Consider the following 26,744-nt stretch of genomic DNA (forward strand, 5'->3'; position numbering starts at 1 on the left):
GCACGCACCGAGGCCTCCCAGACACAGATACCTGAGTCACTGAGTGTGCGCCATGGTACGCCGAGGCCAAACTGACCCGGCAGCCGGTGCCGGGGGCAGCCTGCTCGGCGTGCACCAGCGAGCGGGGTCGCGGGAGCGGGGTCGCGGGAGCGGGGCACGCCGCAGCGGCCCCGGGGGCAGCTGGCGGTGCCCGTGCCCCGCCGCCCGCTCGGGCGCGCTCCCGGGGCCGCCGGCGGAGCCCGCAGGTGCGGGGCGCGGCGCCGGGAGCGCGCACGTTGCCCGGGCGGGGGGGTCGCCGCGTCCCCGGCGAGGGCGGCGGCCGCCCCTCTGCAGCGCGCTGCGGGCAGGACGCCTGCGCCGTGCGGGGGGGCGGGCGCCGCATCCCAGCGCTCGGAGCTGCGGGCGCCGGCATGAGCCGAGGCTTCGCCGCGCCCAGCCCGACCTGAGCCGGGAGACAAAGGGGAGAAGCTGCCGCCATGGGCGAGCAGCTCCGCGCCCAGCCCGCCGCCTCGGCGGGGCCGCCGCCGCCCGCCGCCGCCTCCTGCTCGCTGCTCGGCGGGCTGCTGCAGAACGGCTTCCACCCCTCGGGCCCGCCGCTCAGCAACGGCAGCTGCGGGGAGCCGCCGCACCCGCTGCTGCTGCGCCCGGAGCTGCCGCCTCTCAGCCACGGCTCCCCGGCCAAGAAATGCAGACTGCGCCGGAGGGTGGACTCGGGCCGGCGGCACAGGCCACGTAAGTGATGATGACCGCGGCGGCTCCGGGGAGCGGCGGCGGCCCGGCCCCCGCCGCGCGGCGCTGCCGCAGCCCGGCCTGGTGTCAGGCGGCCGCCGGTCCCGCGCCGCCTCCCTCGCTGCGGAGCGCCGCCCGGCCGGGGCTGACGGCCGCCCGGCTCCGCGCCGCGGGCGTTCCGCCCCCCAGCGCCGGCTGCCGGGCGGGCGGAGCGAGGGCCCCGTGCCGGCCAATGCGGCGGCGCCGCCCGGGCACGGCCCCGCTCTCGCGTGGGCCGGGCCCGCCCTGCGCCAATGGGGCGGCGGCGGGCGGGGAGCGGCGGCCCGGCACAAACGCGGGCGGGCGGCGGCGGCCGCTCCTCACCGAGCAGCCGCTCCGTGCCGAGCAGCGCGTCGGGCGGTGCCAGGGTCCTGCCCCGCTCGCCGCCTCCCGCCGCACGCATGAAGCTCATAGTGCCCAAGAAACACTGTGAGTAACGCCGGGGCGCTCGGGAGCGGGGGAACGCTCTGCGGGCTTGGTGTGTGCTCCTTTCCCGAACGCTGTTAGAATGAAGGAAAAAGTGAATCTGGGAACCCGGCGCAAGTTATTCTGACTGGTGGGGAAAAATGTTTGTAAACAGCTGAAATTTGTAATGTGCTTCTCATTTAGGAAGTGTTCGTGAACTGCTTGTCTATTTCAGGTTTGGTTTCAAGGCTGAGACTCAAACGTCCTATTTGTTAATTCTGTATTTCCTTAATTCTCTATGGTTTATTGATTAGTAGTCTCGCTTACTTGGAGGTATTGAATAATTCCATGGTAAACCCCGCAAGTAAAACAATCTAAGGGAAGAAGTTTCTTTTCACTCTCACTTTGCTAGCCCTTCACATAAACCCACAAATGTTTGGTTCTTTGTTGTAAGTTCAGCATGTTCCAAAAGGATAATAGGGATAGTCAGGATCACAGCTGCCTGCTGCCAAAACTTAAAGATGTTTCTACTCAGTAGGAAGTAGCGTCCATTCAGCTACTCTGGGCTTTGGATTTTTCCTTTGTTTTGAAGTGAGTATTAAAAAAAAAAAAAACTTTTCTGGTTAAGCAGAACAAAATATTCAGAAACAGCCTTAAAGAGCTGCACCTTTCACAGGACTGCGTATTAGCCAGTGCCTTTTCTGACTTTTACAATGCTTTTGGTGAGCTACTCATGCCGTTTTCCCTTAGAATGTTCTCTGATTGATTAATTGTGTAGTGCTTGTTGATAGTACAAAAGATAGCTTGTTGCAATACCTGTTGATAGTTAATGTAGTCCTCTTATCAAATTTAACTTATCAATGACCAAGTCATTCTCTGTCACAAACTGTTTTTGTAGTCTTTGTCCTGCTTCACGTTCTCTTCATGAACAAAACCTGCAGAACTTGGACTGGCTTACATTTTGATTGGTGTAACTAAGGAGAGCCAGCACTTGCATATCAAACTCCTAATAATAGTAAAAACTATTTTGAAGCAAAGAGTAAAGCTTTTAGGGATTCATGTAATCACTTGATTAAGAAAGAATGAGGGCTTTGGAATTTCCATCCCATCTTGAGGGAAAAAAGATCCCATCAAAGTAAAAAGCATAGGTGACTGACTATATTGCCCAATATGTATGACAACTGAATCTTTAGGTGTGGAGTTTTAGTGACATGAGGCTTTAATGAGAACAGCAGCTGATGGAAGTGCTTTGTAGAACTATTTTGAGGGCAATTTATTTGCTGAGTAAAATACATGAATGCTTGCTGATAAGCTTTTTCATACGTATGGTTTATTTTGTACAAGAAAAGGTTTGAAATTTAGTATTAGTCATACAGGCAATAATGATAGCACATCGTCACCATCTTAAAAAATTCATTACATTATTATTCAAATTGTCCTGGTCCTGCATGCCTTTCCACTGCATCCTCCTCTAGTGAGTACTACACAGTACCATTTTTACTGGTTTGTTTGGTGCTTTTAATCCTGACCTTTACAGATGTTTGTTCTTTTCTTAAGGACAGATTGCAAAATGAAGTGCAGTTGCCACATGGCATGTGAGAACAGTATTGATTGTAGGGTTTGCTTTGTGTGGTGGTGAAGTTAATGAGATAATTGGCATTTCCCAATATTTTAACAAATGAAACCTATCTTTCTGCAGTAGTTATTCCTTTAAACCCTTATTTCATTAATGGTTTTTACTTTCTGACAAAGTGAGGTAGAATTCTATGTTCACAGTCTTTTTCTCCTCTCGGAAGATTCCCCATGATTCCAGTGTGCTTTGCTGATAAGCCGGCAGTGAGAGAGGACTCCTGGTGCAGCTTCTGCTGGGAATCCTGCCTTGGCCTTCTTTTTTCCTTCATTTAACTAGATGGGTTGTCAGGGATATTAGGCTTGTGTCAGTTTTCTTTTTCAAACCAGTTTGTGGTAGTATAAACCATTTGTGTGGATGGTCACACCTTTTTAACAAAATGCTCTCTGCTTTTGGGTTTGAGCTCTTTGTGGGGTTGTTGTAACTTTTGGGTTTTGTCTGTTTGTTCTTCTGGTGAGGAGGAAGACATTCAATATGCTCCTGCTACTGAAGATGAACTGGAAGGCTTCACCTGATATGTGTGCATGATTCAGCTCTAGCTTTTTAAGGTTTGAGGAAACTTTAATTAGTAAGCAGATATAATACATTTTTGAGCTACATATCCTAGTTTCATTCAAAGAAGAAAAGATGCTTCCATTTTATTTTTTATAGCTGTGTAAAACAGGAAGAAGTAATTGAAAAATTTGTGTAAGCTATTATAGCTTTATTTTTTTAATAAAAATCAGCTTTCAGAAGCTGTAAGAATACTATGTCATGTCATGTGTGTTGTTTTGATTTTTTTCACCTGTTACTGTTTTTGGCTCTCACCTCTTCTGGACCAAATTAGCACAGAACTTCCTAGATCATCAAAGTGTCAAACAATGCAAATGAAATGTAAATGAAGTAATAGGATTTCAACATATGTGTGTTCAGAAAGAAAAGCAGCTGAAACTAAGATATTTCATCTGAGATACTTATGACTAAGATCTCAGAGTATTGATACCACCATTCAAATTATTGATTAAAAAATTGAAATACTGTGTCTGTCTTTGAGGAAATACAGGTATTGTAAGGGAGACGTATAAGTTGAAACAGTTTTGGCAAAAGAAGGAACTGCTGCAAACTGGTCATGAATAAATCTGGGGCTCAGGTAGAAGAATGTTCTAACCAGCAGGATTCAAGCACAATCTCTCTCTGAATGTTGAGGAGCAGAAAGATTCAACTGACCTTATGTGGTGGTTGGTTAAATGTGTGAAAAGTATTACTCTTGGTTATCTTCTGTAATGGGGATAAACATTACTTGATGACCCACGAGTTCCCCCTCATTCTTGCTGCTCCTGACTCTTGTCTGTGAGGAGAATGTTGTGATTTCATATTTACTTTCCACATGCCCTCATTATATTGTGTGTTAAGCATAAGACTTTTAAAAATACAAGGTGTTGAAATCTGAATATAATAATGCCTTGTAGGAATGGCCTGATACTGCAGAGCTAATGCAGAAACTAGGTAAAATGTATCATGGAATTTCTCATGAGTGAACCTTTGCCCCAGATACACAGCTGTTGGTGTGCATCAGATTACCTACTTATGCAATGCTGTAGATACCTTCTGTTTGCATTGTCACATGCTTCTGCAGCTAAATTTTGGACTAGTACAGATTTTTATCTCACGATAACAAACCGCTAAGTAGTTGGCACAGTTTATTAACATAAAGAGAATTAATTTTTTTAAATATATAAGTAGAGTCTTTGATTTATGCTAGACGTTTAAGAATATGTGATGCATCCTGATGCTTTCTGTATTGGTTCTGTGGGACCTAAAACTAGATTTTACAGTGTTATTTTTGACTTACTGCTGTGTAGCAATGCAGTAGAATAGTTCTAGTTTTGCCACAGTTATAGATTCAACTGATGCAATGGGTATGTTGCATACCTACTGAAAAGAGAGAAATCAGCTCACTGGCTTTATCAGACAATTTTAATTTAGAAGTGCATTTTTTTGCATTGTGAGAGCATTTCTACAACATATCTGGTGTCTTTACTCCTCATAGTAAATGGCACGGTTTTGACTAACTGCCTGAGGTGTGGGTGGGATGGATTTTACTTTCCCCTCCTTGCTTTCCTGTCTTTTCATAATTCAGGGACACTTATTCAGGTCATCAATGAAATGCTGGACTTCCAGTTTAAAACAAATCAACAGAAAACCTCAAACACTGTTCCCTCCACCCCTCCCCCCAAAAAAACCCCAACAAAAACCACCAAAAAACCCCACAAACAAACAAAAAAACCCCCAAACATACCAAGCAAAAAAAAAAAAAACCCAAAAACAAACAAAGCAAATGAAAAAACCCCCCAACCTCCACAATTTTCTGCCGATTTTCCCTCAAGTCTATGGAAAACTTACCTACACAAACACTTTTCTTTCACAGCCCCTGGTTGTAGTTCTGGGCAGGCTCTGTTAATTTCGGTGGCCTCTGAATCCTCTTACTCTGTATTCCCAGAGGCAGCAAACCCCAGGAGCAGCTGCAGTCTGTGTGCACATTTCCATTAGCACCACACTCAGTGGCTCCAGGAAGGATGAAGTCTATAGGTACCTATTGAGATATGAATTTCATATAGATATGGAGAAGAACTGATGGTGGGTCAGTGGTGCATTTTGATTTGGAACATACTGATAGTAACAAGAGATACAATGGATACATTTTAAAATAATCACTGGAATACTGAGGTGTTTCTACTCTCACTCCAGTTGTGCAAAAGTTATATGAATTTCAGTGTGACTTGTTAGAAACTTTTTGAGACTTTAATTTCTGATTGGTCAACCAGTCAAGATGGTTGTTGAATTTTTGCAAGTAATTCCAACAGAGAACTGGTATTAGAAGTTGAGAAGAAAACCAAGCTGTTTTTCTGCATAACTGAAATATCTGGTTTTGTTGTCTGATCTTGGGCTCTTTATTTGTGCTGAAGAAAACTGCTGGTGTTCTAAAAGCAAAGTTCCTTTCTTTCTCCAGCAGTCCATTTGGCTCCCAACAAAATGAAAGGAACTTAGATTCACAGAGAGAATCAACTAAAAAAAAAGTGTCCTGGTATTTCTGTTCGCTTTATAAATGCGAGCATTATGAGTAGCTATCCCAAGAATTATGCGGAGTTGAAGAAACTTCATAGCTGTTTTCTACAGTACTTATTCTTTGTGAATTACTTGGTTATAACTCTTTAAAATGTTTAGATGAAAAGTGAAATGTCTTGGCAGTCATTTATGAATAACTCTCAGCTGTTAGTGGTTACTTTAACACTTCTTTTGCTGGGCTTGTGTTTGATAGGAGGATGGAACACTTCTTGCCTCTTTTAAAGATGAAATCTACACTATGGCTTTCAAACAAATGTTGGTGCAGGTAGAGTGGAGCAGGTTTTATGCCCATAGTGGAAAATGGCTTATACTTAGCTACAGGCTGGTTCTGTATTGCGTAGTCCAACTGTGCTGCTTTTAAAATGAAACTTCCTGCTTGCATAGTTCAGGTACATCTGAGGAGGAGACTTACTGTTCCAGTGGGACAGGTAATTAAAGTTCTCAGTAGCTTTATTAAAGATTTGTGTAAATCACTAATGGGATTGCAGCCTGAGCTCCACTGCATTGCAATGTTGCACAGTGTGGATGAGACAGCTTTCACATAAATATTTGCCTTGTACTTTCCCAAGTGTTTGAGTTGCAGGTTAGTCCATAATATATTTTTTCTTCTTAAAATAAAGCCTGTTTTAAACACACTTGTTTTGAATTCTTCCCATTTCAGGGAACTCTCCTGTACCTGCATAGCATGATAAACCTCAAATTAGACTTAATTTCACTGTCTTTGTGCAGCTTGCATAGCATGGGAAAAAATTAGACCTTACAACAGATAACAGCTACTTCATTGGAGTTTATGCATTATGCCTGCCTTGTCCATGGGGAACTGGGAGGAGAAACTGATGATTCAATTTCTTGGCATACAGCAATGAAGTGAAATAACTGTTTTAAACGTCTGACATTTAAGGATTGGTTTGGGCAGGGAGAGCATATTAAAAATTGGAGAATTTAGACTTTCAAATTATTCAGCCAGCTGATGCTGAGACACTTAGGGTAAGAAAAAGAGACTAAGCCTCTTTCAGCCTGAAGATGAGTAACTTAATTGTGATCTGTGATCACATGAGTAAGGACAGTGTGAGAAGTAGTTCCTATGCTTATTAAAGTATTTGTCCCAAGTTGTTTAATTTTAGGTTCACTGGCAGAAAAATTAGCTATGCTTATGATATTTATGGTTTCAAGTTTGTAACAACACTAACTTGGGATGCCCTAGTTGGTAGAATCATTTTTCTAGCAAGTCCGCCTGGTTCTCCCTGAGAAGCAGGAAGGTGACTGTGTGACTGCTATTTTAGAAGTGTGTCTTAGATGTTAATCATATACTCAGTACTTTTAATTTAATTTTTCTAAGAAACATTGCTAGCTCCCTTCATCTGCAGTGCCTGTGTATAGATTTTGTATTCACAATTCTTATTGTTTCATAAAGTTTCCTGGCTTACTATTTAAAATGTATGCATATATAAGTGGAACAGGTAGACCAGCTTGATTCAGGTACTGTCTTCTGCTGGCTGTTCTCTATAGTCATTTTCTTCTGCTATTAACAAAATGAAGACTTTGGAGGACCGAGGCCAGCTGTGGCAAGCTGAGAAGCAAATAGTGGCATTTCTTCTATAATTATGGGATAGACTAACACATATACCAGCAAAGGGAGTCTGCACTGAAAGGACAGGTCTGTCAGTGGTAAACACTGAACATAAGCCAGCTCACTTTTGGCTGCCATATGCAAGTGTTGCAGTCCAACAGAGCTGCTTCTGGTGGGTTGGGGTCTGGAGGCCTCCAGCATAATGGGAGCTCTGTATTGCTCCTCTCCAGACACAGCCTTGTGACAGTGGAAATTCTGAGTGAGCTTGGAAAGGCAATTGTAGATGTTACACAGTGGGAATATGACTTGAGAAATCTCCTTCTCCTGTTTGTTTTGTTGATTCTTCTTCCTCCTCATCTCCTTAATTCTTAGCAGAATTGGAGCCAATTGGGTGAAATACAATTTCATTTCATTTCTTACCCATTGGGTGAAATGCAGTAAATGTGCTCTATCAAGAGGTGGTGACTGAAGAGTAAAATGATTTCCTGGGAAAAATGTTTTCATTTTATTAAAGCCTGCTTCTTCAGACAAGAATATTTTGAGGTTTTCCTTATTCTTTTTACTAACTGAGGCTTTATGAAGGCTTAACCTAGAGATGTGTTTAAAGCATATGAATTGGGCATGACTCCCAGTTCTCAGGAATAGATACTGCTACTGTGACTGCACTGAATTGTCATTCAGCAAATGATTTAAGTGATTTGTCTACCCTGTCTATTTTTAGTGATGTTCTCTTTTTTCCTCTCTAACCCCTTGTTCTTAGCATTCCCATGGTTTGGAATGGATATCGGTGGAACATTGGTTAAACTGGTCTACTTTGAACCTAAAGACATTACTGCAGAGGAGGAGCAGGAGGAGGTGGAAAACCTGAAAAGCATTAGGAAATACTTGACCTCCAACACAGCTTATGGTAAAACTGGCATTCGTGATGTGCACCTGGAACTGAAAAATTTGACTATGTGTGGACGTAAAGGAAACCTGCACTTCATCCGCTTCCCCAGCTGTGCCATGCACAGGTTCATACAGATGGGCAGTGAAAAGAACTTCTCCAGTTTGCACACTACGCTCTGTGCCACGGGAGGTGGCGCTTACAAGTTTGAGGAAGACTTTAGAACGGTACGTGAGCAGTTCACATGGATTCAGTGGGAGGTACTTTGGAAAAACATTGAGAGCCCATCTGTTAAAACTTGCTGGGAAGATAACTTTTTTTTAGTCCATCCTAACTGATTAGGAGCAACAGAATCAATTCACATTTGTAAATTGGTGACATTGCTGAGAACATGGAGTGGGGAGGGAAGGGTATTCTACTTGGTGGTTGTTCTACTGAAGTGTTGCTGTGCAGGATGTTTTTAGTAAAGGAGTTTTTTTAGACTATGGCTGTGATGATTAGATGCTTCATAATCAACTGAGGGTATGTTATGACAACCTAGAAGCCTGACACTACAGGTACTTGTAAACTGGTTATCTATTGGAAACCAGATATGAAACCATACAGGCTGGAGATTTCATTCTGGTTCCCTTCCCTTTGTATTAACCTTCAAACAGACTGAAGTCAAGAGTCTGGAAGACTCTTGGAGCATGGGGGAGAGACAGTGTGTGGGAGCATAATAATACCAGCAAGGTTTTGATTTCAATTCTGTGAGTATGCCATTTAAAGAAAGGCAATTCATGAGATGAGTAGGTCTCAGATCCCCAAAGATTTTAAAATAGCCTTTGCAGGGAACTCCAGAAGCTGATGTAAATGTGAAGTTTTGCACTAGAGTACTCTTCAAAAATTGGTTGTGGTGCAGAAGATCAAAGAACTGTTGTACAAACCATGTTGGAGAGAAAAAGCATTCAGGCAGTTGTCTGTTGTGCATCTGTCTGTATTGGGACGTATCTTCATTTATTTTCTGTGAAAAAGTGACTAATCTGATTGTCCCAGAACAGAATCACCAAGACTAATGTGAATGATTTACTTGACTGGTGGGTCTGGCACTTGTGTCCCTAACTTTTGACCTGATCTTGAGGGAGAGGGATGGCCACTGGGTATGGCAGGTGACAGCTGCTTTTCTGTCTCTGCTTCCATCCAAGGAGCTCTCATACTGAATCACCAGCTGCTCTTTACTGCAGTCCTTGGCTCTGTGTGCTTCATATTTACCTCCCAGGCTTTGTCCCTGCTGTACAAGAGGGGTTTTTCTCTGTAAATACCTTCTCATCATCAATATCCTCACATACCATATGACCAGGATTCTAAGTGGGATAAAGAATGCTGTAAGAGCTCAACATGAATTCCAACTGTTAGGCTGTTTTGCAGTCACTTTCAGTGAATATTAGACTGTTTCCATGTCCAAAGAAGGATTATCAAGTTTCTGAATTGGTGTAGTAGTCCACTACTAGTGCAAGATTTCTTGTTTAGGCTGACTGCAAGTCCCTTACAAGTCAGAGCCCACTGATGATTAAGTCCTCAAAAACGTGCCATGTGTTGTTTAGGGATGTTGGCACCACAGTAGGAGGTGAGTCTTAGTTCTAGTCAGTGTGGCCTCAGTTGCGGTGTGTTTGAGTATCTTATGTCCTGGGAATGGTTCAGGCCACATTCTTTAGTGACAATGGGAGGTCACTTGAGGACTTTCTGAAGAGGCTGACTATCTCCTTGGAATGGTCAGTCTCCAAATTCATTCTTCCTGCATCATGTAATAACAGCTACAGTTGCTTAGTAAGGAGGTTCATGTTCCTTGCTCCCACAGCTGTGGAACTGAACTGGAAGTTACCTGATGGCTCGCAGAGCTGAACATTTCTCTCTGTAGCTTTGGCCTTACAGGCTGTAAATATGCAATCCACAGTGAGGGATCAGTCTCATCTCAGCTGCAATATAGTCAATAGAGCAGGGGAAGCCATGGCTGGAGGAGCTGGGGCTGTTTTGCCAACTATTGAACACAAATACAAGGCCACATAGCAAATAACTGGTTGACTTAGGCATGAAATTCCACACCTCTGCAGTGTTGTTAACATCCTCTGTGCTACAACACTTGCAGGTAGTTTAAGACAAACCCTATAAAGGCTGGCTGGGGAGTCTGGCATAAAGCTATCAGTGAAATACACTTAGACTAAAGTGAGTGCTTTGGACACCTCTTCCAGCTATCCAGTTCCTATTCCAGCTTCCTTTACAGCAAGTGTTTCTTGGCTCAAACTGTAATATCCTTGGAGAATTACAGAAGCAGAATATTATCCATTACATGGAGGTTTGCTTGCTTAATCTCTCTCAAAGGGCAGCATGTTCTGGGTACTGGCACTTAAATTGTCACACTTCATTAGCCATGGTAACAGCAGCTGGCTATCAGTGTGTTCTGCTGTGTATAAATTGACACTGGACAACAGCTTCAGGACTGCTCTGTCAAAGTTCTGAAATACCTGTTTCAAGTATTTGACCTCTAATTCACCTCTAGAAGTAGAGAATATGTGCCAAGTCTAAATCTTGCTACTTCAGGTTTCAGTGTTATAAAATGCCTTATATGCTATTTGCTACTTAGAAGCAGTGTGGAAAAACTAAGGTATGTTTGTGAATGTTAATTTAAAAATCTGGATAAACGTTAGTAAATTCATTTGATCTAGCTAACATACTTTTGTTCTGGCCCTTTATTTTCCTTTGTATATGCTTTTAAGTTACTTGTCTGTTCACAGTATTTCTCAATGTGACTGTAAGATTGCATAGATTTAGGACAAAAGATCCAATACATTGCAAAACAATGTTCAAATCCCAAGGAAGGAAGCCTTCTAAGATCATAGAAGCTTTTTCACCTTAAAATAGAGAGGCAAATACCCTGTTGTTCCTTGTCTCTGTTCCTTTGTCTGGTTTTGAATCCCTAAATGAGTTAAATATGTTTGATCTAGACATCTCTGTTGCTTTTGTGTATTAAAAAATAACATACAATGGTGAGACATATTCTGTTCACCTTAAGACTGTTTATTTTTCTATAAAAAGGCAACTAAATCTACAAAGCTACCTAGGTTTAGCTGTCTCACCTCCCTCATGTGATCTGCAGTGTTGGAGAGGTGGATACCTGAGGAAGTCTCCATGGTCTGCTTGCTGATTGCTGGAAGTATGTAGGATCTCTTGTCAGCCAGTAGCTTGGCAAATCATGAGACTCATTCTGAACATCTGAGTGCTTACCCTAGAAGTAGGAAAATTGACTCTATTCATTAAACTAGACCACAGAAATAATTTTACCAACCATATGGTTATACTTAATGTTCATTGAAGAGAGCATCAGTAAGTAATTCACCAAAAGGAGGACTGTTTCCAGCCTAGAGGGTTTTTTCTTGCATTTTTGTTCTTTTTTTACCTCCTCTCTGAATGACTCTGAATGGTCTTTATAGCTGGCAGTCTTTATTTTCAGGTAACAGTGATGTTAAGGCATGGATGAATCTGCAGCCTAATTCTGATAATCCTTCCTCCTTTCCCCAGCTGTGTCACTTCACATATTCTGTAAATGCTCAATTAACCACTTCTGGGAAAGTAAGGAGTACTTAGACTTACTCTTGTGAGGTGAATCTCTCTGTGCTCTGTGACTCCTCCATGATAGTGCAGACACATGACTTGCACAGGAGTTTGCTGTTAATGTAATGAGGAATAAATTTCTAGGCTGCCGCTCAGTTTTGTAAAGCAACTCAGTGTAAAGGATGGGCAGGATGAGGGGAGGAAGGACTTCTCAGACTTTTGATTAAAACCTGCTCTGTTATAAAATTTCTGTTGATTGCAGTGGCTCAAAGGTGGGATCTTTGTATTCCTTTCCTTAACAGACACCTGCAGAACCTGACTTGTATTAATAGAAATTTTATTGCTGTCTTCAGTGGGAGCAGCATCTGTGCTGAAAACACCCAGTCACTTAATCAAGAACATTTAGGACAGGGGAAGGAAATCTCTTTACCAACACAGACTCAAACTCAGGCCTTGACCTTCCCATAAAGGAAAATGATTTAAAAGTGAGTTTGGCTGTTGGATAGTGATTTTCTTGTGCCAGTTATTAGCTAATTCAAAGGCTTGACTTTGTGCTATGAGCTGAATGTCTGAAGATGACTTACAGACTCTGTTAATCTTAAATAAATAAAATCACTGTCCTGTGTTGTAGGAGGAGTAAGCTGTGTAACTCTTTCACAGTTAGTATGAGACTCAAAAATCTTCTTGCTGAGGAGGCTGGAGGCAGCTGCTCAGGCTGTAGGGGCTGGGCTGGAGTTGAAAGAGGCATCCAGAGAATGGGTAAAGTAACCTCTTCAGAGGGAATGGGAGAAACAATGTGCATCTCTTTCTGCCAAGAGAGAGGAGAGATCCTTAGGGCTCCTGTGCCAGGGGGCAGAGCTCTGCACAGGATTCCTGATGAGTGCCTTTTTCGCCCAAAGCTGATACAGAGTGAATCTTCTGCCTCAGTGAATATTGGAATTGCAGTTTGTTTGCATTAGGCTTTGTCTTGTTTGAATATATTTTCAGCTCCATAAAGTAGCATGGTTGGGGTTTGAAGTGAAGATAATCAAAATATAAAGAAAGCAAAGTCTATATGAAAGTAGAAGAGATGGAAGGAAAAGCTAGATTGTAAGCTATTCTAAGAAATAAAAACTGGAGCAATGCCCAGCAGACATAAAAGCCACAGTGACATAGTAAACGAGGCTGTTGTAATTGATAATTAAAAACTTGCCAAATGCTATGTTCCTAACAGGTTTTTTACAGAAAAAAAATCATATTTCTCATTGAAAGTCTAAGCAAAAAATGAACTTGCAACTGCATCTGGGTTCAGATTTTGCTGTGTTCATCAGAATACAGTACAAGTGGGTGAAATGTTCCATGAGCTGGAGCTTCATTGAAAATCTGCACACCAATTGTGATACATTAGACTTTAACCCCAGAGCAAGTATGTCATGGCTGCCCTCAGCTCACTTCTAGAGGACTGGGCTGTTTCATGTTCACCTTGCTAAAGTGGATATATTTGCTCACCCATAATAAGAAACAAATGGGACCCAAGTCTTTGACATATGTGCTTCCATATTTGAAAGCACAGACAAGCTGGTACCATGTTTTTTCTTTTTATACTGCTTGATACTTGAATAGAGATATAATTTTCCTATTGTTATGCTATTACACTATTTGAAAAACAAACAAGGCAAACAACAAAGAAATCCAAATCTAAATTGGATCAGGTAACACAATTTCCCAGCACTTCTTGCAAGAGTGCAAGAGATGGTCTTTGATTTTTCTTGGAATAGCATCTGTGCACAGTAGCAACAGACCTTTTGTATCCTAAATCAGCTGTGTTTCAGGAGTGTGATGCTAAGGTCATGGGGGAAATGTTGGCTATTTTCTCTTGGTGTGTGGCACCTGCTTGCAAGCATGGTTGAAGCCCTACGTCACTCGTTTTGATGGTCCTGAAGAGTTTCTTGAGGTCTAAAGTGTTTTGTTCCCTAGCCCAGTATTTAAAAAGCAGTCTTAAAAAGGAGATATCTAGTCTGGCTATAATGCAGAAAAATTATTCTTTTAAAAAATGTCTGTGTGGTTCCTCTGTAATCATCATAAATTTCCCCTGCAGGGTCCTGTATACTACTTTGTTCTGCAGTTGTTCTTCTCATAGCACAGCTTTCTGACATAACCTCTAGAGAGGCACTGTGCTAAATATAGTTACAGGAGTGCAGAGTAGGGTAAGTTGACCATTTTGCTGTCTGCCCTTCATGGCAGGAATTGTAAAGGGCTGGAAAATACCTGCAAATGCATTTTGTAAACATTGTAGGAAAAGCATCCAGTTAAAATGTGCTTCTAGACACATCTTCCATTTTAGTTATGCATATTTGCACATAAACTTTGGTTCATCTAAGGAGAGGTTTGAACAGCTGAAAGTTGAGGGTGAGTAGAGTGTGATAGGTCAGGTTATGGCAGCAGGAAGAAATATTTGCCTACTTGTAAATTAGTTACAATGGTTACAGGTGCCTCTATTCTGAGTGCACTTTTGGTGCTTTGAGACATTGTGAACAAATGTACAGTTGTGAATGCAGGGAAAGGGACAGAATTGTGACCATGGCTCAGTTGTGGCTTCTTGTACAAGACTGGGTTACTACATTTCTTGAAACTTTGCCCTAATTTCTGTTTAGAAATAAGAACAGTGTTGGCTCAGTAAGCTATTTGGAGCCTTGGGTGTCTGGTGGCTGCAGAGCTTTTTATTCTCTGAAGAAAGGTGGATTGACATAGAATACTGATGCCTGTGTTGATTATTCCAAAAATCAAAACCAGACTGTTCAATGACACAGGAAAATAGTTTTTCAGTCTGCTATGAATATCATACATAAAAGAAAGCACTAATAGGACTTATCTGCTTACAGTATATCAACTGTTAAATATAGCAGAGAGCTATAAAAAGCAGAGCAAATTTTAGTGTGTCTTTTATACACGGAGGGCTGGACCTAATAAAAGCTTTATGTGTAGTGCTTGAGAAAGAAGCTGATTAATTTCTCTTGTTCTGTCCTTACAGAGTTGGTGAGGTGACTGGAGAGTTTGTAGAATCGAGGGGTTTGCCTGTGGTTTTGTACTGGTGTCAGAAGTGTTCTGCTCTGACTTGTATTACTTGTTTGTGTCTTGCAAGGTCTCTGGCTAGTGCTTACCTGTGTGTAAAAGTGTAGCCTGGATCAGACAAAAGCAGTTTGTGGCTGGGTATTTGGGTTACATTAGAGTAGGAGTTTGGACAGTAGGGGCCATAAACCTGCTGACGACTCATCTGTACAACAGCTCCTGGTTCACTGCACATTTGTGATTGTGTTAGATCATGTTTGCTCATGCTGCATCCAACTTACACACCAAGGTGAGGATACTGACACTGTACAGCACATAACCTAAGGAAAGATCATAGGTAGTACAGAATATTTCCTTGTGTCATCCAGGTATGTGCAATGTTTGTTGAACTGAATAAATCCTGTAAGGAGGGATGACTTAGGGGATTCCATGCTGTGTTCATTGTGATAAACAGTGCATGAAGGCTTTATTATGTTGATACCTTGCATCATACCTTGTCTTGTGTCTATCTTGGAGCTTTTAGTCTTGGTCTAATAGTTAGTTAGAAATTGATTAAATCCAAGGTATTTGCAAAGTACCCTTAAGAACTTTGTAACATTTCTTGAAAAACTTTTTCTCGTGAGTTATGCTTATTCTATTTGCTAGCTAAATGGTTCATATCTTTTATGCTGCATGTCTATAATTTTAATTTGTGTACCAATGTGGTAACCAAAAAAAAATAAATGAGGGGATTGCAGAAGTTGCAGGAGGAAAGACAGAAACAAGAGGGAATTATTTCCACCTCTCTTGCTTGTCTTATGAATAACTGGATCTATATTGAGGTCTTTGAGACTGCTGGTTTGGGGTCTTTTTGGTCTTATTTCTTTTCCCTGGTTACAGAATTTGAGGAGTGGCAAGTAAAACAAGAGGGCAGACCCAAAGAGTGGGATGGCTTTCACTTAGGGCAAGCTAGAGCTGGGTACAAGTAGAGCAAAGTCTTAGCAGGGGAGATTTAAATAGCTTGAAAGAATGTAACCTATTGACCATGCCTGTTCCACAGAAATATCTCCCCTCTTTACAGTGACTTAATATAGCTTCCAGAATTAAAAATAGCACATAGTTACCCATGTAAATCTTCTCCATTAGCTGTTATGAAAACATCCTGCAGTATGCAAATGCTGAAGAACCAGCTGTGTGCTGTATAACTCCATTATACTCTGCTGCTTTTTTTTTTTTTGATAGAAAGTAGAGTTAGTCATGACCTGCTTTGCATGCATGAGGATGAAAATGACCTCAGGATTTGGATGAGCACCTTTACAAAGTTTTTTTGCCCTCTCCTCTGCCTAACAATGAAAAGGAGTGTTTCTACAGTTGGTCAATGTATACTATTTTGAGAAAGGGATGTTATTTATAATTCTAGTAAATATGATGCTGTGGCAAGTAGACATGTCTGTTGAAGTACAGTCATGGTGACCTGCGAGATCTCAGAGGGAATGTCTTTTGTCAGCTTTTGTTACTGGTTATCTGCCTTCTCTGTAAGTTATAGTCTGCTGGGGGCATGGGCCTGACAATCTTTTTGTTTGGATTTTTGTTTTTTCACCAAACATAGGAGTTATGGCTCTCTGTTTCATGTGGCATTTTAAAGTGCTCATTGTAATTTAAAAATTAATCAGAATAACTGGTGATATGTACGGAAAAAAATCCACTGTATATTTAATGCATATTTACATAATATGAGCATCTTAATTCTATTGAAAATTTCATTAAACTGCTGGGAAATGTGGTTGGATGGTGAGCTACAGCACTTTGCATCCTGAGGAATGCTGCTGTGTAGGCATATGTCAGATACTGCTCAAAAGCTGCAGAGCACAGCTCCTGTTGGGCTGGGAATGAGGGGGAAGACTTTTATTGCATCAGAATACAAAGGAGGAGAAATACTTTCTGCTTGCAGAGCCCAGAATGTCTCAAAGGCAAAGGAAGTAGATGGCCTTACTGTGTAGCACATCATGGTTTTGGGAGGTACCTGTCGTCAGCCAGACAGTGAATTTTTATTTCAGACTTCATGCTTAGATCTTTGTACTGCTTAAATAGCACAATGTGTTACTATTAAAGTGATCAAAGTGTTCCAGTGGAACCTTTTGTCCTTCTCAGTGTTGTGTTATGCTAGGAAATGTGTGTTTCTTAATTTCTTGTTATTCTTTTACAGATGGCTGATCTACAGCTCTATAAACTGGATGAATTGGACTGTTTGATCCAGGGCCTCCTTTATGTTGATTCTGTTGGTTTCAATGGCCAACCAGAGTGCTATTATTTTGAAAATCCTACAGATCCTGAACAGTGCCAGAAAAAGCCTTACTGCCTTGATAATCCATATCCTATGCTGCTGGTTAACATAGGCTCAGGGGTCAGCATCCTAGCTGTGTATTCTAAGGACAATTATAAAAGAGTTACAGGATCCAGGTAAATTCACTTCTGTTGTTTTTTAATTGTTTTTTTTTTTTTTTTTTCCTTCACAACTGAACAGGTAGAATTAGAGAATGTGATCGGTAGCTACAGCTCCAAATTGTGCATGTATTCCCATTCCTTTTAAAAGCCTACCAGTAGCAAGGCTGAAAATATCCTAGGATACCTTCAGAGAGAGAATCTGTGTCAGGGAAATCATTGATCTGTTCAACTTTACACCTGCCTTAGCCTCTTGTTGGTGTTCTTACCTATTTCCCATCTCTTGCTGTGAATTGCCAAAATAAAACTGTCCCAGCAAATGAGTCTTCTCTCCCCTGCATTCTGTTTTTCGGTGCATGATACAAAGTTTCTCCTGTAAAATGCACATGATGTGATTACATATCTTCTATTGCCTTACCTAGGGCATACCCTTGCCACAATGGTAGCCATGAGCCATTTCTCTATCTGCAGTATGGATGGATACAAGTTCAGTGGGAGGCATTGGATTTCTTGCAGTTCTGGGTCTTTTTGAAGCACAGAGATTTTGTATCTCTGGTAGACATGCTTCTAATCCTTTCCACTGTGGAAGGAAAAACATGACTGCAGTGTGTTGTTGACTTGTTATAGGTGATGAAATCAATGCTGTCTTGTGGCTGGTGTGCAGAGCTTTCTACTGTTCAAATACTGAGTATACTACAGCTCTGTGAGTTGTGTTCTGAAAAACCCAATAATCAAGAGCATGGACTAAACAGTGACCTATGTGACCTCCTGTGCTTTTTTCCTGAAGTGCAAGTGTGGTGTCTCACTGATCCCCTTGTTTTCAGTGGCTCCAGTCTCTGTGACTGCAGGCACTGCAAATAAGCTTTGTCAGTGGCCAAGAAAGAATGAGGAAGGATGTAGAGATTACTAAGTTGAAGTTCATGTCTGTAAGACTGAAAAGTTCAAAGTAGAGCTTTAATGGGTTAGCAACATGTTATGCAGTTAAATAATCCCTGCTAATTTTATGTAGTCAGTAAATATTGTACTGAGCCTTTATAAAATATTCAAGTGAGTGCTCCTTGCTCAGAGTTCTTTCAGGGAAAGAACATTCAGGGCTGATGCTGGGCTTGCTTTGAAAAGGAGCCAACCAGAATGCTTTCTGCCATTGGCTAGGGGAACAAGGTCTGTCTTGGCTGCCAGCCCTCATAGATTTACCTTTGTTCACTGTTCATTCTTTCCTCAGTCATTTGAGTGCTCTGCTGGTTAATTATTCTTGTGCAGAAAAATTGTTAGAGTGCTACAAATAGCCAAGTGGTATCTGAGGTATTGGATTGGACCTTATTCTTAGCTAACCCTTTAGTACAATTCTCCTATTCATGGATTAAAGACTCAAGGCTAGTTCAGTTAAGACCACACTTGTGTTAAATAGGAGCTCATTGCAGAGTGTCTGTGTTCCCTCCTCGAGGGAGGGGTTCTGAGATGCAGCTGGCCCCTGTGTGCAGCATGTTGTCAGTGGCACTCTGAAGGGCTGTGGTGAAAGCTGGGCTGAAGGGACTGTGCTTTTGCAGCCTTGGAGGAGGAACGTTCCTGGGGCTGTGCTGTTTGCTCACTGGCTGCGAGACGTTTGAAGAAGCGCTGGAAATGGCTGCAAAAGGAGACAGCACCAACGTGGACAAGCTGGTGAAGGACATCTACGGAGGGGACTACGAGCGCTTTGGCCTTCAGGGCTCTGCTGTAGCCTCCAGGTGTGTGTTGACTGGGCTGTTTGTAAGCAGGCCCTTGGAAACTTCCTGTGCATGCTACACTGAGTGCATCATCCCTGGACTATGCACTGTGTCCATGTGGAAATGTCACTCCACGGGTCATGGGGTTTGTCCTTTCATCTCTCACCTACTTCTTGCTCTTTTTTTTCTACACAGCTGTAAGTAATGCCTCATGTAGTTTGCTTCCATTTAAATTACAGTTATTTTAGAAGTGTCCTTACTCATTGTTCTGCCTTTCTAATGAGATCCCTTTTCACTTTTCAAATCTGTCACAAATGAATGATTATCAAATCCAAGCAAAGCTTGCTAAATAATAAAATTTTAAGGGCTTTTATCACTTCTGAATATCTCATGTTAAAAGGCATGATCTTCCTCACACAGCTTTGGTCATATGATGAGTAAAGAAAAGAGAGATTCCATCAGTAAAGAGGACTTGGCCAGAGCTACTTTGGTCACCATCACCAACAACATCGGTTCCATCGCTCGCATGTGTGCACTGAACGAGGTAAGTTATTTACCATGAGCTTAAAATCTTTAGAGACAACATAGTGAGATTATCAGCATGCAAAAATGCAAATTGCTGACATAGTAGGTGTGTCACTGGCCTTGGTAAATATGCATGTATTTAATGTCATGTTATAATTCTTGTGGCTCGTTATGTGCTTGCTTTGATGTAAAGTGTAAAGCTGTTCAAGCTTCAAAGCTACGGAAGAGGGGAGAAAAATTGTCTGTAAATGCCTCTTCAAGGCATTGAGTTTCAGCCTGGAGTGCTCACTTGTTCTCAAGCTGTAATACATAGATATTACCATGTTTATAATGCCAATTATTACTCTGTTACTATGTAGCTATTTACAGGTTTTACTATGGCAAGATAGAATTTATTTTGAATACTATTTTGCTTGGATTTTTTCCATAGCAGGATGGGTTGAAATTGTGTATTGTGTTAAATGTTTGGATAGATGCAAGTTCCATTGCATTGTGTAAGAAAAATGAAAAATGTAGTTCATTTTCCTTCCAAGACTCCTATCAGATGCTTATTACATTCTTTTCATTAGGCATGATAAATAGGGATGGATTGTTCCATCCACGCCCCACAGCTTCCAGCAGCTAAAAAAAACCAAATACAAACCCCACCACAAACCCAAACATTCAGGCCCTTGCTTTTATCTGCAGATTTCATCCTTTACCATTATGTGGTAACTAATACCTTTCATCTGCTCTGAGTAGATAATGAATTTATAGAATTTTTTAAAATATGTAGATGTTTTAGCTGCACAGCATTCTGTTGGTAGAAAAAAATTGCTGCCACTGTTATATTTTTAATCAACAACACACAGAGCAAGAAAAATTGATCAAAACAAACCCAAGGAGCTCAACAAACTGCAATCTAATCACTTTATTGGGTCCCATCTAGCTTATGGCTTTATCAGAAATAGTAAATAATTAATCACTAGTGCTTTTTGTGGGTGTGGGTTTTGATTTGATTTTGAATCAACTTTTGTTTCCTCTCCCTCTTGGTCTTTCCAAGACAAAAGGTCCTAATACTTAGTCTCCTTACCTAATAAAAGAGAAGACATTCTTTTATGCATTGCTTCATTTTGTCTTTTAAATCTTTTTATGGTTGTAATTTTAAGGTTGAATTATTAGATCTTTATATGATATTCAGAGTGTCGTTGCTCAATGAATTTGTGATGGCATATGGATAAATTTTGTGTTCAGAGATCTTTTGCTAACAGTTCATAATATTTCATTTTTGTGAGCATGGAACTCATTTCTAAGAAATCAACAGTTGCTCCATGGTATCATCTTAAAAGTGGCTAATTAGGAGCCTCTGTCATTGTGTCTGCATAATCAAGCATCTTTCCCCCTTTCAGTTGTGTCATTTCACTTTTTAAATTTAAACTTCATCTGCCATTTTTCCCTCAATCATGGGATGTAAGTCTATTCAGAACTGCTATGCTGTTCATTTTTTATTTTCTTTTGATTTTGTATACCATTATTATGTTTTTTGCTCACATTCCTCTCTGGAGGACCTGATCAGCACAAGTTGCACTGTATGCCCCTTTCAAATGCCACTGGTAACCTTCCTTCATTCTGAAAAGTGGCTACAGGCTTACTTTTTCTTTCTTGACAATTTGGCTCTTTCAGTCAGGATGATTCTCTTTGAGTGTTCTCTTTGCTTTCAGCTTCTTTACAGTGTTGCCTTGTGGCATGGAGTTCAAGCAGCATTGTACAGGGCTATCAAAGCATGGAGAGTTGCAGCAGGGAACCACACAGGAGGAGACAGGCTGCTAATGAAACTAATGCTTCTGAGTCACTGTGAAAAGTTCCTACCATCTTTGTTCTGGGGGCAGGCCTCTAAAAAACTGGTGTGATCCATAGAATTTGGTGGAGGAATGTGAATTGATGTGTTAAATATTCTTCATTTCACAGTGTCAAAGCAGAATTTCTCCACCACCTGAAGTAAATGATTTTGTAGTTGTAGAGAATGAAAACACTTAATTTAGTTGCTTTACATACTACTAAAAATACATGCAGTATCATTTCAAGTAAGCTAATCTTCAGATAGCTAAATAATCTAGGCACCTAAATTGCCTTTGGGAGACATGGCAAGGCTTACTTTCAGCAAGCCTGATGAATCAAATCCTCAAATAAGAACTAAATGAATAGTTGAATATGATATTCTTTTGTGGAGCTTGTATGTATTAGATTAGGGTTATGGTAAAGCTCACTTTTAGGTTGACAGAATCAATTTATACCCTGAAGCATGACTTCTGATAAGTTTTTCCCAATGATTGCAGCTTTAATATTGTGTTGAAAATGACTTGCATATGTGCAGGAAAAAATGAGACTGGGAAATAAATGAAATGTTCTGTCTGCAAAACTTCAAAGCAAATTTGCTTGCACAAAGTTGGCAATGGGGTAGAAAAATTCCGTAGTCTGGAACCATTTGGCCACAGACCCTTTGAAATGGCCTGTCCTAGGCACAGCAGAACTGCATAAAGGAAACTGATCTCCTGGTTTATACTTTCCTTACTTGCAGAACATGTAAGTTTGCATCTGAACAAGCTGCCTTGCAAAAATATGTGCAGGTCTTTAATTGTGTTATTGATACAGATTTCCCTATTCAATTATATTGGTAAATAATGTAAATAGGCTATATTAAAGCTATATTATAGCTATGCTATACTACTGCTTTCTGCTGCAGGGTAGTTGAACAATTTAACAAGACGCCACAGAGTGAAAGAGTGCATGTCTTTTCCAGGTTGCTGTAATTTGATTAGCTTAAATAAGCATGTCACCACAATCTCTTCAGCAGTTTAAGATTTATGTCTTTCAGCTTTGAAAGTTTCAGCAGTGGACAATTTAAAATTAAATTGACAAGTCTCCCTTAAGAGTAGCATTTCAGCTTCTGAAAAATGCTAAACTTGTTTTTAGTTCAGATCAGAAATTTAGGAAATTTATATTATTAATACAGCTTTTCACCTTGTCAACTCAAGGAATGTTTGAAACAAAATTGAAATGTGCATGTTGGTCCACACTGTTACTCTAGTAGATACAACTAGTACTGGTAGATTCAAAATTTGCAGTAATTTTTATACTCTATGTTAGGTATTGCTTCTGCTAACAGTAGCTTTGTTTTTATATTCAGAAAAAATCATATGCATGTGAAATTGAAATGTAGATTCTAATGAGTTTTATGCTATGGCATTACAGGAAATTAATTAGTTGTGTATTTGTCCCTCCTTTGTCTGAAATTGCTTCAGAGACAAAACTGCTTTAGCCAAGGGTGCAGGGTGATCTTGGCCATGTTCCATAGCAGCAGTTTGAAATTTAAGAAGTTCTTTTTTTATTCATAAATTCCTGAGTATCAATGCATGCTGATGTGGCTGCAGGGTCTGAGGAGATAGATGACTGCAGGGGAATGGTTTCAGTCAAGTTTGTGTGGCTGTGTTTGGTTTGAGGGCAGTCAGGGCTGGCCCTCGCTCAGTCTGCACACCGGTGAAGGAGCTCTGCTCTCTGGGGATGGGCTCTGCAGCCCTGGCCACTCCAGTGAGGATGTCCCTGGGCTGTGACACAGGCACTGCAGTGGGGATGTCCCAGGGCTGTGACACAGGCACTGCAGTGGGGATGTCCCTGTGCTGTGACACAGCCACTTCAGTGGGGATGTCCCTGGGCTGTGACACAGCCACTCCAGTGAGGATGTCCCTGGGCTGTGACACAGGCACTGCAGTGGGGATGTCCCTGGGCTGTGACACAGGCACTCCAGTGAGGATGAGGATGTCCCTGGGCTGTGACACAGGCACAGTCCTGGGCATGGCACGGCTGTGGCTGCAGCACAGGAATTGCTGCAGAGTCAATGCTGGGCTTTAGAGTTGGATCAAGCAGAGGGGGTAACCCTGGCTAATTCTAATCCCTGTCCCTGGCAGCCTTTCTGGCAAACTTCTACAGAAGGCTCTTGAAGATGCATTTCTAGGGCTCTTCAGGACTCCTGTAAAAGCTTGTATCTCCAGGATGTGGCCTCCCCCTGAATCTTCCAGATCAATTCTAGTGTCTGGTGAACATCATCTTTTACTCCAATGCAAAATGCAAGTGAAAATTTGTGCATAACAGGCAGAACTGGGCTTGGTAAGATGGGGCATTGTTTAAACACCACACAGAACCACTGCTCTCTGTAGTGGTGTACATACAAGTGAGGATGGTCTGTGGCTTTCTCATTGGCAGCCTAGTGCTGATGGTTCAAAAAAATCTTCATTTCCTGTGAAAACTGAGTTCAAATGAGCTTTGAAACAAAGGAATGCCATACATATCAAGTATTATTATGTTGTCCCCATTTCACTTACTTTTTGAAAATGGAGTCACACTCCTGATAATAGATTATGAAAGATGCTCCTTCTCATCTCTATGTAATTGTTCTCAGATACCGTCCAGAGGTTCTCCATCTGGATTTAATAATCATAGTGATCTCTGGAAAGTTGCTTCATTTAACATGCAAGGGGAGAAAGATGTCTTCAGTTCAGCCATATGTAATTAGAAAAACCAAACACCACCACCAAAAATAATATAATCTGAGTCATGTTGGGAAGGTTGTGACATTTATTCGATATTTTAAAAAAATATTGGTCATCTATGATAATAGCTTCTCACTTTCTTTTGAATAAAACTCTGCACCTCCCTGCTCCTGCAATGTCTCTTACTTAGTGGTCAGAAACTGCAATATTTTTTGACTTTTCAGTTTAAAGTATTTAAATGTAACCTAAAACTCCCATTTAACTTGGTATTAGAGGTACATATTAAATGAGGCAAATAATGTAGCTGAATATAATTTTTCTGATATGTTTTTCAAATTCAATTTTACAGAATATCGACAAGGTGGTGTTTGTTGGCAACTTTCTCAGAATTAATATGATTTCTATGAAGGTGCTAGCATATGCTATGGATTATTGGTCCAAGGGACAGCTAAAAGCTCTCTTTTTGGAACATGAGGTAAGGAAATATGTGTTGAACTTCCATTTGTAAGTACAAAATTCTTGTAGCTCTTTTTTTGGTGAACTTGAAAGGGGAGAAATGCCATTGCTTTGAATTGAATGCACAAGCCAAGTTCTGCATAAATGTTATTTAGTTTACAAATTCATTTGAAAATACTACTTGTTATCTCCTTGGTTTGATCACTAATCTTGTGATATATGTTGTTAAACATTGCCCATTTCTCATATTTGCTTTCTGACCCTGATAGCAACAATGTTCATTTGTGTTGGCTGATATAAGAATACCTCAAGTGTAATTCATTTTTGTAAGCATAATTTTGAGGTGACCAGATGGACAGGTCTGTAATGGAAACTGCCCTGCCTCAGTACAGCATCGGTATTATGGTGTTGTAATTTATTTTTTTTATATAATTTTGGAGAACTTTTCTCAGTATCAGGCCCTTTCTTCTACCTAAGGATGATCTTATTAAATCATATTTTAGATAGAGCAAATACTTGGCAGGGTTGACATTCTTTTAGTTGCCTTAACAGAACTGAAAACTTTGTGTTCATGTTATGTCTTGTTTTGGAATTTGATTGGTTTTGATTTTCTTTTGCCTTTGTTCCAAGGGTTATTTTGGAGCTGTTGGGGCTCTTCTAGAAATGCTTAAAATGACAGATGATCAGTGATGAAACTGTCTGAAGAGATTCCTACTGCAGATGCTGCTGGGTAAGAGTGAAAGCCACTACAAGGATGGAAATGAAGCCATTATGGTAGTTCTACCTGCTGGATTTGTAAATAATTTAAAATCCTTTTAGCTGATCTTTAATTTCTGGGTTTTGACCTTATACTTCAGAATTCATACTGGGAATTACGAGATTTTTTTTCTGTACACTGTATTTTATAGGGGAAAAATGTGCGAAGTGGCCAAACATACAGATTTTATGGATTTATTTTAGAAAATGGATACTGTTTAATGTAAGACCTATGATATGAGGCATCTGCTTTTCTTCTGGGGTTTACTGATTAGTGTGGTAATTTTAACTTCATTTAGTAATCACTCTAGGAGATTTTTTTATCTTATTTTCATGACGTTTCATGATTTGTTCTTGGTTTCAAATGAAACTACAAAGCTGATGCATTTTACTGTGAAAACTAGTCATTGATTTTTTTGCCTTTCCTTTCCTCATTAGATGAGATACTTTAACCACTCTCTATCAACCCCACCCCCAAAAAAATTTTGCAAATCATTCTGTGGCTAAATGCATTTCTCCAAAGGACTGTGAGGAAGCTTCATAATAGCAGGGGGTTAAAGATTGTAATTTTTCAGTGGTCATGAATTGCAACAGGAAGAGACTGCCAACTGGTTTTGCAGGGCTGATTCATCTTTATAATAAAAAATTTTAAAGAAGATGTGAACTAATATCTTAATTATTGAATTGACACTAAAATGAAAATTTGTTTCTGATGAAAACCTCTGATCAAGATGAAGAGTTCTGTAGTAAAGATGTTATTCACACTTGGTATTAGATGGTAAAGGGAGATTGTCTTCAGTTATTTTTCTGTAGTCTACAAGTTTTAACTTGTTCTTAATTGAAAGCAACTGATAACAGCATTATTAAAATCCCAGTTACTAAAATTAGAAAAATACTGACTAGAGTATTTTCTGCTTTTAAACTAGTGTTAAATTCCTCTCCAGGACATCAGAATTTGGGTGTTTATTCCAATACAGTATTTTCTACCTTTTTGGATTCGTGGACCTCTCTAGATCTTTTTTTCCCAAATTGAATTGAAATCCCTTTGAAATCCATGTACTTAGGTTGCTGCAGAGCATGTATAAACTTGGTTTCCTTAGACACCTTGAGGGCTCACAAATGAGAGGCTGAAAAACAATTCATAAATTATTTTGTCTTGCAGGACTGTATGTGATGTCACATAAAGTAAATGACTCATCAGAGGGACAGTATAGAATTCAGTATATTTTTGGAAGGGGGTGTATTTCACTTTTTTAAGTCATTGACTTACATATCTCCCAAATGTTAAAAGATGGTAATATTAACTGAAGTGTTAACTTGTGTGATGGAAATAAAGACCACTACTGTTTTGACAGTT

General features: G+C 40.7%; 1 protein-coding gene across 3 annotated transcripts; it reads left to right on the forward strand.

The window, feature by feature from the left end:
- The first annotated feature begins 370 nt into the window (after positions 1-370).
- Positions 371-26,744, forward strand: PANK1 (pantothenate kinase 1). Of its 3 annotated transcripts, none has more exons than XM_064717006.1 (7): positions 371-732; positions 8,239-8,591; positions 17,186-17,439; positions 18,969-19,145; positions 19,545-19,668; positions 24,525-24,650; positions 25,262-26,744. In XM_064717006.1, the coding sequence occupies exons 1-7, from the start codon at positions 477-479 to the stop codon at positions 25,319-25,321; spliced, it is 1,350 nt and encodes a 449-aa protein (XP_064573076.1). In that variant the 5' UTR covers positions 371-476; the 3' UTR covers positions 25,322-26,744. The 3 variants fall into 3 exon arrangements, with proteins under 3 accessions (XP_064573076.1, XP_064573077.1, XP_064573078.1); XM_064717007.1 differs by lacking the exon at positions 371-732 and adding an exon at positions 1,064-1,197; XM_064717008.1 differs by lacking the exon at positions 371-732 and adding an exon at positions 1,241-1,324.

This window comes from Zonotrichia leucophrys, chromosome 6 (genome assembly GCF_028769735.1).
Source record: "Zonotrichia leucophrys gambelii isolate GWCS_2022_RI chromosome 6, RI_Zleu_2.0, whole genome shotgun sequence".
NCBI classification, from domain to species: domain Eukaryota; kingdom Metazoa; phylum Chordata; class Aves; order Passeriformes; family Passerellidae; genus Zonotrichia; species Zonotrichia leucophrys.

What these genes read in the sequence shown, in the direction of transcription:
- PANK1 (XM_064717006.1), top strand. Translation starts at nt 477, where the DNA reads ATGGGCGAGCAGCTCCGCGCCCAGCCCGCCGCCTCGGCGGGGCCGCCG. An exon ending in AAAAGAGTTACAGGATCCAG is followed by an intron (nt 17,440 to 18,968) that starts GTAAATTCACTT and finishes GTGCTTTTGCAG; the next exon opens with CCTTGGAGGAGGAACGTTCC. An exon ending in CTCTCTTTTTGGAACATGAG is followed by an intron (nt 24,651 to 25,261) that starts GTAAGGAAATAT and finishes CTTTGTTCCAAG; the next exon opens with GGTTATTTTGGAGCTGTTGG.